The following is a 14,091-nucleotide window of genomic DNA, read 5'->3' on the forward strand; positions in this document are numbered from 1 at the left end:
AAAAAAAAAAAAAAAAAAAAAAAAAAAAAAAAAAAAAAAAAAAAAAAAAAAAAAAAAAACTCACGACACATGTGTACAAAAGCAAAAAGCTTATTCAAAGAATTAACGTACCTCTATCTATCTAATTTCACTTCTTTCAAGCCTTGTTTTTTGTTTTTCTTTTTTTTTGGGTGTGCCTTTTTTATATATACTTGGTCTTTGGATGTATGTATATGTACTTGTATATGTGGATATATAGAATCGCAATTTACTATATAGTTCCTAGTCAGTAGTTCCTAGTCAGTAGTTCCTAGTCAGTAGTTCCTAGTCAGCAGTTCCTATTTACTAGCTATGTAGTTACTAGCTATGTAGTTACTAGTTTGTATCTAGTAGGCAGTTGCTAATTGGCTAATTGCTACTTCATCATGTCTATCCTATCCTATTAGTTATACATGGTTAGATTTACTTAGTAATTAGAAAGAAAGAAAGAAAGATTGATGCAGATTTTGGGGGATGGGTGGGTTATAAGTGAGTGTGTTGAGCCGAGTGAGTGGGTTGAGCTAAATGAGTGAGTAGGTAGATTCGCGCTTTTCTCTCTCTCTCTCTCTCTCTCTCTATGTGTATGTGTGTATATATATGATTTTATAGTTGTACGTGAAGAATGCAAGGTATGAATTACTTCTGATAATACATTGATAATACATTGATAATAAATTGACAATATATACATATGTGTGTATGTGAGATAGATGGGAGATACATGCAAGATAGATGCGAGATAGATAGATAGATGGGATATATATGCAGGTTATATAAACCAAGACAACGATGACAACAGCGACAAAGACACCAACAACGACAACGACAACGACACTAACCTAACCAAGAGCATGAATGTCGTTTACGTGTATGTATAAGTATCCAGGATGTATAGTTATGTCTATCTCTACGTCCAAGTTGTCAAGGTCCGAGTGTCAAGTTAAGTGTCAAGTTAAGTTGAGTTAAGTTGAGTGTTCAGTGTCAAGTGTCAAGTGTCAAGGAGAGGGAGAGAGGTTAAGAGAAAGGCAAGACGAGAGATAGGATAGGATAGGATAGGATAGGATAGAAAATGGACAGAAAATGGATAGAAACATGCATAGAAACATGCATAGGAGGACTAGACTAGACTAGACTAGACTTGACGAAACCCAGTAACACCAGCAAGATAGCAACAGCAAGATAGCAAGAGCAACACGGAAAGAGACCCGAAAAGACTAGACCAGACAATATGGAATGCAATGCAATGCAATGAAATCCGATACAATACGATACGATACGATAAACCCTAAAAAAAAAACCACACACTCCCCGCAACCCAAGAAAAAAAAAACACACCTTCCCCCCCTCGCCTACAAAACACACCGAAACAAGTCTCTAATCCGTCCTCGTCTTCCCACTGCCACTAGCTCCATGCAGCGCAGGATCATACTCATCGGACCTAGTTGCAGCCCTGGAAGCTCTAACTCTAGCGCCTTCCTTGAGCGCCTCTACAGATCCATCTTCAGCATCAGTATCGTCGTCATCGATGCCCTGTTCGCGTCTGCGCTGACGCTCACGCCACTCAGCGTCGTGCTCGGCATTGTCGTCATCGTCATCATCGAGATCGGAATCTTCGTCTGTGCCGCGGACGACGCCGTAGCGGCCGTCCGAAGCAGACGACTCGCGGTCCTTGATAAAGTTGTCGATGATCCAGTATTGCAGCGCGTTCATGATGAGCGGGAAGACGAACATGACAAAGGCGATTTGAAGTGCCGTGTTGCCTTCGGTCCAGCGGAGCGCCCAGTCGCCGATCCACGCGATCCAGGGGAGCAGCGCGAACAGCACGAGGACGCAGAGTTTCATGCCGATGAGACCGAGGAAGTAGATGATGGATTGCTTGAGCCACCATGTGGCGCGTGGCGGCTGGCCGTAGTTGCCAGAGCGCAGCGATTCGGGCGGGTCGGCGAGCGGCGTGCGGGCAAAGGCTGCGTGGAGGACCTTGAGGAGAAGGACAAGAATGGGGATGCCGATTGTCGTCTGGATTTGGATAGTTAGTCATGTTGTACTAGACAGGATTTTGCAAGACTGCAAACTTACGTCAATAGCCAGGTTCAAAAGGTAGAATGAACATGGGTTGGGCTGGTCGCCTTCTTCATTCTTGCCGGCATACTGCGTGGTAGCCTTGGTCGACACAGCCACGTCGAATTTACCAGACGACAACATCGACATCAAGACGTTTGCGAGGTGGAGCAGCACCGAGCCAAACACTTGCTTGGATACATCAAAGAACCAAATCTTCAACGGACGGCGGGGATGCTCTCGCATTCTCTTGACGGCAAGCGACGACACTGCAAGAAGTCCCAGAGCACCCTGTACGAACAACGCAAAGTCCCCAAGCAGATTGCACTCTCCGTTTCCAGATTCGCCATCCAGTGGGTTTCCCTGAGCGCCCTCCGGCTTGTTATCGGCCGCGGGTGCCCCCGTTTCCAGAGGCCTGGTATCTGGAACACCAGCAGCGTGGGACTGCGAGGCGGGCGAAGGCTTGGCCACGTTCTCAGGCGCAGCCTCTTCGTTGTTCTCGTTGACATTGTCGTCGGTAACAGGAGCGGTAGGTCTTGCTGGCGCCGCTTCGCTAGGTTTAGGTGGCGACTCGGGCTTCGCAGGTTTCGCGGGTTCCGCCTCGACACCCTCAATGCCCATGAGCTCCGTCTCAAACACTGCACTCGCTGTTAGACATGGTCCACTCTCCACAACCATAGCTGCACCCAAACATACCAAGCGTTGCTCCTGGCGGAATCTTGCCGCCTGCGCCACGGCTTCCATAGCCCAACTCGGGCGGTATGGTCAGCCTTCTCCCTTCTCCTATGCACATGTCCAGCAGTCCCTGGTCCCAGCCCTTGATGACCTGGCCCATGCCAATGGTAAAGGTAAACGGGTCGCCGCGATCATAGCTCGAGTCGAACTTGGAGCCATCGCTCAGCAGCGTGCCCTTGTAGTTCATCGACAGCGTGTCGCCATTCTTGGTCTTGCGCGTGCACTGTGCCGCCTTTGTGACTTGGATTTTGAGGCCCTCGGCCACAGCGAGCGACGGGAGCAGCGCGAGCGGGAGCGCCAGCAGCGCAGTAAGAGGCCTCATGTTGGGCGCCGAGGAGGGGGTGGCGAGTTTGTGGGCGCGTGGTTGCAAGAGCAGGTGGAGGAAAAGTAGGCGAGAAGCTGGCAGCAGTGGCAGCAGATTTCCAGGCGACTAGCAGCAAGCTATCCCAGACAGTAGCTGTCCTGTGGCAAGCACCGCGGCAGGCTGAGCCACTGAAACCACGGATGGGGCTGACTGCTCGGGCGTGGGAGCGAAGGAGTGAAGGGGGTGAAACACGCCCGTTCACCGCGAAACGGGGCGCTGCGCGGTTTTGTAGTCGGACGGCTCGCTGCAAGACGCAGAAACAGAAATGAAGCGGGCGGGAGAGACCACGACGCCAGAAGGTGGCGGTATGCAGCTCCTGACGTGCAGGTCCCTCGTGCTCGTGAGGTAATTGCCAGCCAAGAAGGGTGCGCCTAGAGCCCGTGGCGGCTCAACGGCGATCATGCCATGGGTGGCTGATTGGCTGCGCGCGCCCCATGAGGACACAGCACAGGCTTGCAATCGAACTTGCTTTCATATCTGTGTGCATACCGCCGAGATACACACGCAGCACGGGAGAGAGAGAGAGAGAGAGAGAGAGAGAGAGAGAGAGAGAAAAAGCTACACAGTCAAACAAAAGCCATTTCTTTCTGCCATGCCCATGATTACCTGCAAACGCCACTGATGCTAATACAGTAAAAAAGAAAGGAAAAAAAACGATATGGTGCACAAGACCTACTCAGCGCAAGTTCTGAGGTTCAAATAGTCGTCTTTAGAGACATATATATGCATGCATGCCTACTCATGGTCTTCTGGCCGCTTCAGCGGACTCGTCCTCGCTGGGCTGTCCAAGCCTGCCGATGCACTTACACCAGGCGCAAGCTGCAGGCTGTTGCGCACAATGCCTTGGCCTGGCCGCACCACAATACTGCCCCGTCGGTCGCGCTCCAGAGGGTCTACCGTGTTGACCGGCGCATACTCGTCCTGGTTCTGCAGATGCGCATTCATCAGCGCCTCCTCCCTCATCTTCTTAATCTTCATGTAGTTGTACGCGGCAATGCTGCCAATCGTCACAACAAGCCCCGTCAGATTGATGGGCGTGAGCGGGTCCTTGAACACCAGGTTTGCAGTGCCAATGGTGACGACCTCTTTGAAAATGCCACAAATGCTAAGCGTCACCACCGACGTCCGCTTCAGCAGAGCAAACTCGGACGACGTCATGAGGAAGGCCAGCACGCCGGGGAACAAAAGAATGCCAATGCCAAGAAGCGTGCCCTTGGTTTCAAACAGGTGTGAAAAGCCCTCCAAAAGCGCGGGGAAGCCTTCCACGGGTATCGCGAGAATGAATATGCTGAGGAACATGACGGGCGCAAGGAAGAAGATGGACGAAAACGGGTTCGCCGTAGCGGGGTTGCGCAGGAGCAGAATCTGCGTGAGCGACCAGCGGAAGCCCGACGAGCATGCCGACACCATGACGAGAATGAAGCCGAGCGTGTGAAAGGCAGCCTCGCCGGCCACCATCATGACGACGCCAATCGTCATGATGAGAATGATGAAGACGAGCCGCCACGACGGCTGCTCGAGGCGGAAGAGGAAGGCGAAAAGGAGGACGAAGCCGAGCGCCGACGACTTGCACATTGCTGTTTCACGTTAGCCCTCCTGCTCAGCGCGTGTTGGCCTGCTCGAGACGCTTACTGAAAAATGTCAAAGAAATGAACTTGAGGCTCGTGTTGCCAAGGCCAATATCCATGCCTGTCGCGGCACCGCACGGCCCCAGCCTGCTAAAGTAGAACCACTTTGTCATGAGGGGCTTCTTGGGATCGGCGGGCTCTGCGCGTGCCCTCGGGTTGAGGGAATCATGGCCGGGGCGAAAGGCGGGCACGAGGAACAGCACAAGGGATGCGAGGGTAAACTGGACGACCATATGCAGGCAGGTGGTGAACAAAGGAAAGGGAAAGATGTTTGTGGTCTCGCCGTCGTCCTTGGCCTCCTTGAACATCCACTTGTTGTAGACGGATATGGATATGGAGAAGAGATACCTGGACGCGTTAGCTGGGCTCGCCCCTATATATATATATATATATATACATATATAGTTGTGTATGCGTACCAGAGGCAGATGAGGACGGCGTTGACCAGCATCGACTTGAGGAGGTTCTGGTCGGCCAGCTTCTTCTCCTCCTTGGTGTACGTGTCGTCGTCGTGCACAATGCGCTGGTCCAGCAGCGTGTTCCGCCGCTTTCTGCGCCGGCGACGCCGCCTGTCGCGCTTGGTCAGGCCCGTCTCCTCGTCGTCGTCGAGGCCGTCGGCGCTCATGTCGTCGCTGTCGCTGGTGGTGCCGTCGTCGTCGCTGGTGGTGCCGTCAGCGGCGTCGTCGTCCTCGCCTTCCTCGGCGATGTGGTCGGAGCGGCGGCGGCGGTGCTTCTTGGAAGCGTCTTTGGTGGTGGGCAGGATGGCGCCGGCGAGCGAGGAGGAGCGTCTTCGGGCAGCCGTGTGGTCATCCGTCGTCATGGTAAGGGCTGGCGGATGGGTCAGTGTGCAGATGTCGATGCCGGGGGCGGGTCTGGCGGCTGCATCCGAGTCGTGGTCGGAGAGCGAGCTGTCGGAGGGGAGCGAGGGCAGGGTGCGAAGGGGGAATTCGTTCCCCGGACTCAGCGGCGGGCCTTGGTGTGCAGCGGCGTCTTGAGTCTGGAGCCAGCGAGCGATGCGGGTCTGGTCTGAAGTCATGCTGTCTGGCGGCCTGGGCCTGATTCGCCTTAGCCTTCACCGCCAAGCACTACGGAGGCCCCGGTTTGCTGCTTCTAGCGAGAGGCTAGCATCAGGGGCGGATGCGGGCGTGCGGGCGTGCGGGCGTGCGGGCGGTGCGTCAAGGGAGGCGGACGCTCCAGAAGCAGCAGCAGCAGCAGAAGAAGAAGAAGAAGAAGAAGAAGAAGAAGAAGAAGAAGGAAACGCAAAGGGAAATGGAATGAATGCAATGTCCCTGTACACACACCCACACACACACCCACACACCCACACCCACGCTTACATTCCTCGACACGCAATATCGGCTCTCCTGCCACAGCGGCCAGCTCCCTACTGTCGCGGCCCCGTAATCTGCTACACCGCCGCGACAGCCAATCACAACCACGTGCCACACGCCAGATCCAAGAGGCGGGGAAACAGCCACGAGATCCACCACCCACCGTCACCGTCGTCGTCGTCGTGATGCCATTGTCGCCTAGACGCCCGCCAGACTAACACTGCACGCGACCCCCCACCCCCCATGACGCTGATGTCTTCTGCCAACTCTCTCCAGCCCTGTCTGCCTGCACGCACAAAAAAAATCAAGGCTCCAGCCACGGCGCCCGTCCACCGGTTTCACACCCTCTCCCGTCATCATCATCATCATCATCATCATCTTACTACAAAAATAACCCACCGCGCGTGTGCACGTGCTCCCACAAGCAAAAAGTCGCCATGTCCATTGCTTCACGTCCTTCGCCCTGCACGCCACCTGTGCGCCAATGATGCTGCGCCTGCCAAGGGGAATATACCCAAACAATATCCAGTCTCAAACGCCGTCGTATGCAAAATGTAGACACTCGAAAAACAAACACACATTACAACACGCACAGGGCTATATGGCGGTGGGCGGGGCGACGGGCGCCGGCGGCAGCTGCTCGATTTGGCGGATCAGGAAACTCTTTTCGTCGATAAACTGCTCGTCTTCGGTGCGGTCTTCGAGAAACGAAGGCAGGAACCGCAGCAGCTTGTCCCGATTACTGATCAGGATACGTTGCACCGCGACGGATTTGTTCGGATTCGCGACAAAGACCTGTTTCCTGTCAGCGCTGCCCCCAAGCGGCGCCCCGAGCCACAAGACTACCCACCTTGAACACGTGAAAACCCTCGTAGTTGATCATTTTGCGGTCATCGCGCAGCAGCTTCATGATGATCTTGAGATGCTCGCCCGAGTCGACGTATTGCGTCATGACGTTGTAGTTGGCCCGGTCCAGCAGAATCTCGCCCAGTAGCTTGATCGACTGGCGCTTCGTGACATAGCTTTCCGACTGCACCAGCATCGAGTTGTACTTGGAAAAAAAGGCGTCGAAATTCGTCTGCAGGAACGTCGCCACCAGCGGCTTGTGCTTGGTCAGAATCTCCTGTCAACATGTCAGCCCCCCTGCTTGGCAGTCCTCGTACCGGCGTCCAGCCCTACCCTGAAGGTATTGAATGCGTCTGCGCTGACTTCAAACGCGCCCTTGTCGATCCACCCAAAAAACCGCCAGAAGACGCCGTTGCCAGACGACGGCAGGTCGGGATTCACGTTGCCCAGGTCCAGCGTCTTGCCATCCTCCATTGGCTCGTCGTACAGAAGCAGTGCAGCAATCGCGTCGTACTTGAGCGCCTCGCGCAGGATTCCACCGCATGGCATGGCGCTCTCCCGCCGGTCGTAGCCCCGACATAGCGCAATGATGATCTCCGGTCGGTATGCAACAACGTGCTCCAGCACCTGCGGCGTCGTCTGGCCGGCGGGCTTGTAGCGAAAGGCTGTCGAGAAGATGACCTGTGCGTCCTTTCGCGATTCAAACGGAAGCCGGTGGATGTTGATGGCGAGCACATACAGCACGTCTTCGTTGAGGATGTTGGTGAGCAGCTGGAACACGGCCTCGGGGTTCACTTCTGTGTCTTTGCAGCTGTCAGCACTCGACATGGCCCCAGAGCAGAGCCGTCCCTACCAGGTGTTCCCTGAAGCCTAATCTTCATCTGCTGCAGGTCGAGCGCAAGCCCCTCCTCGAGCTGTCACATGTCAGCCACGTTGTGCAGTCTTGTCGACGCCGCCACCGCGTCGCACCTTGGGGTTGGGCCTGTCCTCTTGCCCAAGCCGCAGCGTGAGCTCCTTGATGGATCGGGTGAGCTCGAGATTGTTCTTCTGCTTGTTGCGGAATAGAAACGCCATGTTGAGCGGTCGGGCGAGTCGTCCAGAGCGGTCGTCGCTGGCGAGGAATGGCGGCGGCGGCGACGTGTGGGGTGGTGGTTTGGGGCCAGGGCCGAGAAGGTGCTATCTTGACGGTGGCGACATGCAGGCGGGCGTGGGCGTGGGCGTGCGTGAAATGAGGCCTGGCACAGGGGGACGCTGTCGACGGCGCTGCACGAGTCGAGAATGCGCTTTGTTGTTCTGCCCGTGTTTTGCTGTCGTGACGCTGCTGCTTGTGAATGGCCCGAGGGTCAGCCCTGCAGCCAGTCCAGTGCTACTTAGCGCCCGCCCCGCCCGCCTTGCTTGCACGCCTTCGCTTCCACTCGCCCAGCGCCTGCATTGCTCCTACACCTAGCTACACACACGACGCGCCGACAGAGGCTCGCGGCACTGGCTTCATTCGCTTGCTTCTATCATTTGCTGCGAGATATGACCTCATGTCCGCAGCTGACCCGCGCTAAGTGCCCGTCCACGCGGAAATCCTCCGCGCTATCCAGCAGTCCTGGTCTTGGCTCCACACCTCCACATCCTTTTTGGTAAATGCAATAAATATATCACGTACAATTCCGACCCCGTCCCCCATGCGAGCTCTATGGTTGCCCAAAGTATGCATGCTCCAGAACCTGGCATCGAATGTTAGCTCAGCCTACGCGTCTGATCGACCATCCGTACCTTTGATGCACTCGTTCTCATGCCGCTTTCGTACCTCACCAGACTGCCGACGAGGTCGCGTTCTGGCTCAGAAAGAGTTGGTAGCAACACAGACCAGTCCTGTGCTGGGTACTCGTAGAACTGCACCTTGCCCCAGTCGCGGAAACTTGCTGCCTCCTGTTCCAATCAGCAAAGGCTTCATGCCGATTCGCATGAGCAACTCACCGGCCAGATATGCAGCGTCGGCGTTCCCAGCTTCTTGAATACGCTCTGAATCAGCGCCAGATCGCTTCCCAGCTCCCCAGAATCAAAGAGCGTCTCGTGGTCTGGGTGTAGCGCCTCCGCCACCGTGCAGCCAGCAGCCCATAGATCCAGACTACAATCGTACTTTTGGTTGCCAAACAACAGTTCGGGTGGCCTGTAGCAGGTGGTTCCTACATCGGTAATCTTGGAGTCTGCTGCTTCTGAACCCGACACACCGGCCGCCCATGCAATGCCAAAGTCGGAGAGGAATGCCGGGCCGTCCAAGGACTTGAGGAGAATATTGGAAGGCTTGATGTCGCGATGAACGATACCCTTGCTGTGAATGTACGCCAGTCCGGTAAACAAGTCTTTTAAGCACGACTTGACTTGGCCCTTTGTCAATTTCCTGTCGTGCAGCACATCGCCAAAGTCGTAGCGCATAAACGGAAACACCAGAACGAATTGGCTCCCGTTGAAACTGAAAGTTTCCAGCAGCGGCATGATGCGCTCCGAAGCCGCAAGAGCGAGGATTTTGGCTTCCCGCTTGGAGTCGTGGGGCGGCTCCATGACGGAGGGCGTGGTGAGTTTCAGCGCAACGAGCTTGCTCTTTGCAGGAGAGTCTGCCGGAAAGAAGCCATCGTGGCCCAGGGCAGGCGATTTGTAGATGACGGAGAAGAGTCCCTCGCGGTGGTAGACGGCGTTGTGATACTTTCCAATCGGCTTGCCGCCTGGCGTGGGCACGTAGTCTTCATCCTATGGCGGGGATTAATGGGCGTTGACATGGCCAGCGCACAGCATCTAACCTCTGGTGTGGGGAATTCGAGTGAAGGCCGTGGAAGGCCGATCATCTTGTCGTCGCAGAGTCTCTCATAGTCGTCCTGCAGAGGTGTTATACAGCCAGGGCCAGCATCCCCGCGGCGGGCTACTCACCAGCGACTGAGCCTCGTCGTAGATGTTGGTCTCATCTATAGTGGCCTCGCTGCGGGCATCGGCTGCTGACAGCGCCGGGTTTGACGACTGGTAGGCTGAGGATCTGTGACGCAGTTAGATGAAGGCGGCGAAAAGACATCAAACAGTGACGTGTAGAAACTGGGCCTGTAATTCCATGGTGGACGGCCGACGAGCATACACCAGCCCGATCCAGGGCAGGCCCTGTCCATGGAACACGGCAGCCCTGCACCGGGTTTGCCTAGCGCCGAGAATGGAGATCATGCTACTTGCATCTTGGTGACAGCCAGCAGGCGAGCAGAGAAGCCCAGGCTGGATCGCCAGTCGGACGAGGCCATGTGTCGCGGGCCGTGGCTGGGGGGCGGGCAGGAATGCGGGGGCCAGGCAGCAGAGAGCAAGGACGAGGATGTGGTTGCGGGCGCCGTCGTCGTCGTGGTTGTAGCAGTGGCCGTCGTCGTCGTCGTCGTGGGCGCGGTGCCAAGGCACAGGCAAGGCATGAGATGGGCCGAATAAGGGCATGGCTGGCACCCAACTGCGCCCTATTGGGGCCCCGCAGACGGCTGCTGCGAGGGCTGCCGGGCGCGCACTCTCGCACTGGCACTGGCACTGGCACTGGCACTGGCGCTGGGCGAGTCTCGTGATGCGCACCGCGGGCGCTGTGTCTGGGGGGGCCGGGGGAATAATGCCTGGGGGGCGCTGCATACATGTACATGTACTTGTACACAGCACCCAAGGTTACGTCAGTCCCCGGCCCAACCGCGGCTGTCGACTAGGCCCAAAGCGACGAGCCCCAAGCCACCACTGACAGCGCAGGCGGAACGGCTTCCACGACGCCCACGCTCTGAACCACCGCCCACCGCCCACCGCCCACCGCCCACGGCCTTCTCGTCTCTTCATGTAAACACGCCCCGGACCGCACCTCTCCGGCTGCGCGCCTTTCCCCTCGCCCCCCCGCCGCATCCCCGCCATGGAGCTCCAACGCAAGGAATATCCGGCACTGCTGGTGAGAGAGGCTCCCCCCCCCAGCGCCCGCGAGGCCCGAGTTCACGGCATCCGCTCACCCCATCCGCAGACGTCGCTCTCTCCCGCGCAAGCCGTGGCCGTGCTCGACAGTCGCATGAAGCATGTTGGCCAATTGAACACGCATATCGCCGACTGGCTGCAGGTTGGTCGGCCCTAGGACACGCGCTGCTGCTGCACGGCACACTCACCGACTACGCAGGAACGCCGTCGCGTAGAAGAGCACTATGTCCAAGGCCTGCGCAAGCTCGCCAACAAGCACCCGCCCGACGACTCGTCAGACCTAGGGTATGCATGCCTCTCGAGCCCCCGCACGCGCATGAATTGACCGCCCCCCAGCGTCCTCGCGACTCCATGGCAGAAGATTGTCAGCGCGACCGAGTCGGTCGCCCAATCGCACGCCCACCTCGCGACCAAGATCGAGGCCGACGTCGAGCGCCCCCTCCGTGACTTCTCCGCCAACAACCGCGAGATGCAGGCCATGGCTAACATGCAGGGAAACCTCGCCGCCATTGCCAAAGAAATCGACACGGCGCAGAAGAAGCAGGCCAAACTTCGTGATAAGGGATCGAAGGCCAAAGCGTCCTCGGTCGCCGAGGCGGTGCAGGACATGGAAAAGGCCGAGCTGCAGTGGGACACGCAGGCTCCCTACGTTTTCGAGCAGCTGCAGGCCATTGACGAAACCCGTCTCAACCACCTGCGCGATGTGCTCACCCAGTTCCAGACGCACGAGGTTGACCAGGTCGAGCGCAGCCGGACCACAGCCGAGGAGACGCTCAACGCCATGTTGAACATCGAGACGGCCGATGAGATCCAGACATGGGCCCTGCGCATGCGAAGCGGCGAGGCCCCTCCGCCTTTGCGGAAGATGAGCAATACCCCAGCCAATCTGGCGCCGCCGCCCCTGCCCACGTCGCCGACGGCAGCAGACGACAACCGCAGCCAGAAGAGCGGCTCGGCGCAAGAGAAGCACAGCTCCAATCCTCTCAAGCGATTCGGGACGGTGCTGGGCCGACGAAAGAGCGCCCACCCATACGGACGCGCGACATCGCCAGACCGGAAATCGTCGGCAAATCTGGGTTCCGCTTTTAGTGGATTCGGCAAGGGCAAAGCAAAGAAGAACGAGGAACCTGCCCTGAGTTCAACCGCAGAGCGTCCAACCTCGCCGCTGAAGCGCCTTTCTCAGCAGGCCTCGCAAACATCAGAGTCTCCCAGCCTCACTCGCCAAGCCAGCCCCGAACCGGCTGCAAACGGAACTATACCCGAGTCGACCTTGGAGATGGAGGAAGAGGCAGAGGAGCCCCGTGCTGTGAATGGAACCTCCTCTGCACCGGAACCTATACCAGAGGTCGATGAGTCGGCACCGCCAGTTCCAACCAAGGAAACGCAGACAGAGCCAGCAAAAGACGCTGAGGGCTACTCTATGCGTCCGTCTGCCATGGACGCCATTACCGAAGCCGAAAGGGAGGCTGGATTGTAAGTATGCCGGAAATCCGCGAGCTTACAGAGCTGACAAACATTAGCGCGCAACCCGAGGGGAGTGCACCTCCTCAATTTAAACTTGATATCAGAAACGCCCCGATCCAGGAAGAAGACGGCGATGCAGATGCAGCTACAGCGAACCTAGTCAACACGCTGCGTGCAGTACGTATATCTGGAAACGCAAGGGATGCACACTGACATTGGAATAGCAAGCCGCACAGCCAAAACGGGCGACCACACTGCGAGGCCGACGAGATGTTCGTAACACGATTTTCGTGCCCAGCCCCGCAACGCCAGAACTTCAAAGTATAGGCGAAGTCCCATTACCATTGAGTAGTGATTCTGGCCCCGCCTCGGGGGCTGCTTCTCCACCTGCTTTACCCCCACAGCCTTCTTCGCCAGCGTCCAAACCACATCGCGCCTTGTTGTCAGAAGACCACGCCGCATCGGATACACAGTCCATCCGGTCGGGCCGATCCTTGAGTAGCTCCGCTAGCTCTACGGTAAAGCATCCCGACCTGCATGAACCGGGGCTCAATGCGTCATTAGTGGAGACGGTCAGCGCTTGGTTCGAACAGGGTAATGTCACCAAGGCAATGGTAATCGGGCAGGTTGCGCTTGCATATAATCCTGTTGATATTTCTGCTGGTCCATTCGGCACCGAGAGTATACGTCTGGAGAATTTCCCTGTGCTCGAAAAGGTAGCGCCTAATCCCGCTTTCATTGAGCAAACGCCAGAGAATCCAGGCAGCTACACTGTGGATCTGTCCAAGATTACCAAAACTTCGGTAGCTTTCCATTACCAACTGCACGTTGAAGAGAGCAATGTCGGCTCTCTGCCCCCAATCATTCTCTCTCCAGCATGGAAGCCAGAACCCACACAAACCTCTGTCATCCTCCACTACTCGCTCAACCCCAAATTCGACCTCGGCACCGCCACCAGCATCACCATGCGAAACCTCGTGCTGGTGATCCGCCTCGAGCCCGGCTCAAAAGCGACATCCTGTCAGTCCAAGCCCGCCGGCACCTTTTCCCGCGACAAGAGCCTCATCTACTGGCGCCTGGGCGACGTGACCCTCGCCAAAGACTCGGTCGCACAAACCCTTCGCGCGCGCTTCTTGACCGACGGCCAGGCCAATCCCGGCAACACGGAAGCCCGCTGGGAAATCAGCGACGAGCACTCGCTCGCGCTCGGCAGCGGCCTAGGCGTCAGCATGAGCCAGTCGCTCAGCACCAAAAAGGACGACGCCGAAGACGACCCCTTTGCCGACATTGACGAAAACGCCCCGCCGAGCCCCGCTATCGAGTGGAAACCCGTGAATACCGTCAAGAAGATGATTAGCGGTACTTATCTAGGCGTGTGAGCGGACTATATATATGTGGGATAAAGTGCTTTCGAAGGGCAGCTGGAAGTGTGTGTGGAAATTTAAGGGAACTAATGGGCCTCTTTTTTTTGTGAGAGAGAGAGAGAGAGACAAGAGATGGGGACTGCAAAGTTGACAGTTGTGTGTCTATCTGTGTACTGTGTACTGTGTGTCTGTCTGTCTGTATGTGTGTAAGTGGAGGAAGATGGAGGGGAGGAAAGGGCGTCGTTGACAACCACAGTTGATTGCATGCGTTTTCCTTATCTCGTCTCTATTTTTCTTCCAACCTTTTTTTTTTCTCTTTCCCCTTT

General features: G+C 56.5%; 4 protein-coding genes across 4 annotated transcripts; 1 reads left to right on the forward strand and 3 right to left on the reverse strand.

Moving 5' to 3' along the window:
• Positions 1-1,132: 1,132 nt before the first annotated feature.
• Positions 1,133-3,478, reverse strand: SETTUDRAFT_163502 (uncharacterized protein). Its single transcript, XM_008029023.1, has 3 exons — positions 2,773-3,478; positions 2,095-2,714; positions 1,133-2,034 (listed from the first exon to the last, which is right to left on the reverse strand). The coding sequence occupies exons 1-3, from the start codon at positions 3,131-3,133 to the stop codon at positions 1,393-1,395; spliced, it is 1,623 nt and encodes a 540-aa protein (XP_008027214.1). The 5' UTR covers positions 3,134-3,478; the 3' UTR covers positions 1,133-1,392.
• A 286-nt stretch (positions 3,479-3,764) lies between these two features.
• Positions 3,765-5,839, reverse strand: SETTUDRAFT_179293 (uncharacterized protein; the record flags this gene model as incomplete). The annotated part of the gene is made up of 3 exons (XM_008029024.1): positions 3,765-4,752; positions 4,808-5,151; positions 5,223-5,839. The coding sequence occupies 3 exons, from the start codon at positions 5,837-5,839 to the stop codon at positions 3,911-3,913; spliced, it is 1,803 nt and encodes a 600-aa protein (XP_008027215.1). The 3' UTR covers positions 3,765-3,910.
• Positions 5,840-6,731: 892 nt separating this feature from the next.
• On the reverse strand, positions 6,732-9,533 carry SETTUDRAFT_154284 (uncharacterized protein; the record flags this gene model as incomplete). The annotated part of the gene is made up of 7 exons (XM_008029025.1): positions 6,732-6,929; positions 6,985-7,212; positions 7,314-7,783; positions 7,834-7,894; positions 7,950-8,091; positions 8,779-8,900; positions 8,949-9,533. The coding sequence occupies 7 exons, from the start codon at positions 9,531-9,533 to the stop codon at positions 6,732-6,734; spliced, it is 1,806 nt and encodes a 601-aa protein (XP_008027216.1).
• Positions 9,534-10,843: 1,310 nt separating this feature from the next.
• SETTUDRAFT_179295 (uncharacterized protein) lies at positions 10,844-14,008 on the forward strand. The gene is made up of 6 exons (XM_008029026.1): positions 10,844-10,917; positions 10,987-11,079; positions 11,137-11,222; positions 11,274-12,410; positions 12,458-12,578; positions 12,626-14,008. Exons 1-6 carry the CDS (start codon positions 10,882-10,884, stop codon positions 13,778-13,780), a joined length of 2,628 nt encoding a protein of 875 aa, XP_008027217.1. The 5' UTR covers positions 10,844-10,881; the 3' UTR covers positions 13,781-14,008.
• Positions 14,009-14,091: the final 83 nt, after the last annotated feature.

Source organism: Exserohilum turcica (genome assembly GCF_000359705.1).
Source record: "Exserohilum turcica Et28A unplaced genomic scaffold SETTUscaffold_3, whole genome shotgun sequence".
NCBI lineage: Eukaryota > Fungi > Ascomycota > Dothideomycetes > Pleosporales > Pleosporaceae > Exserohilum > Exserohilum turcicum.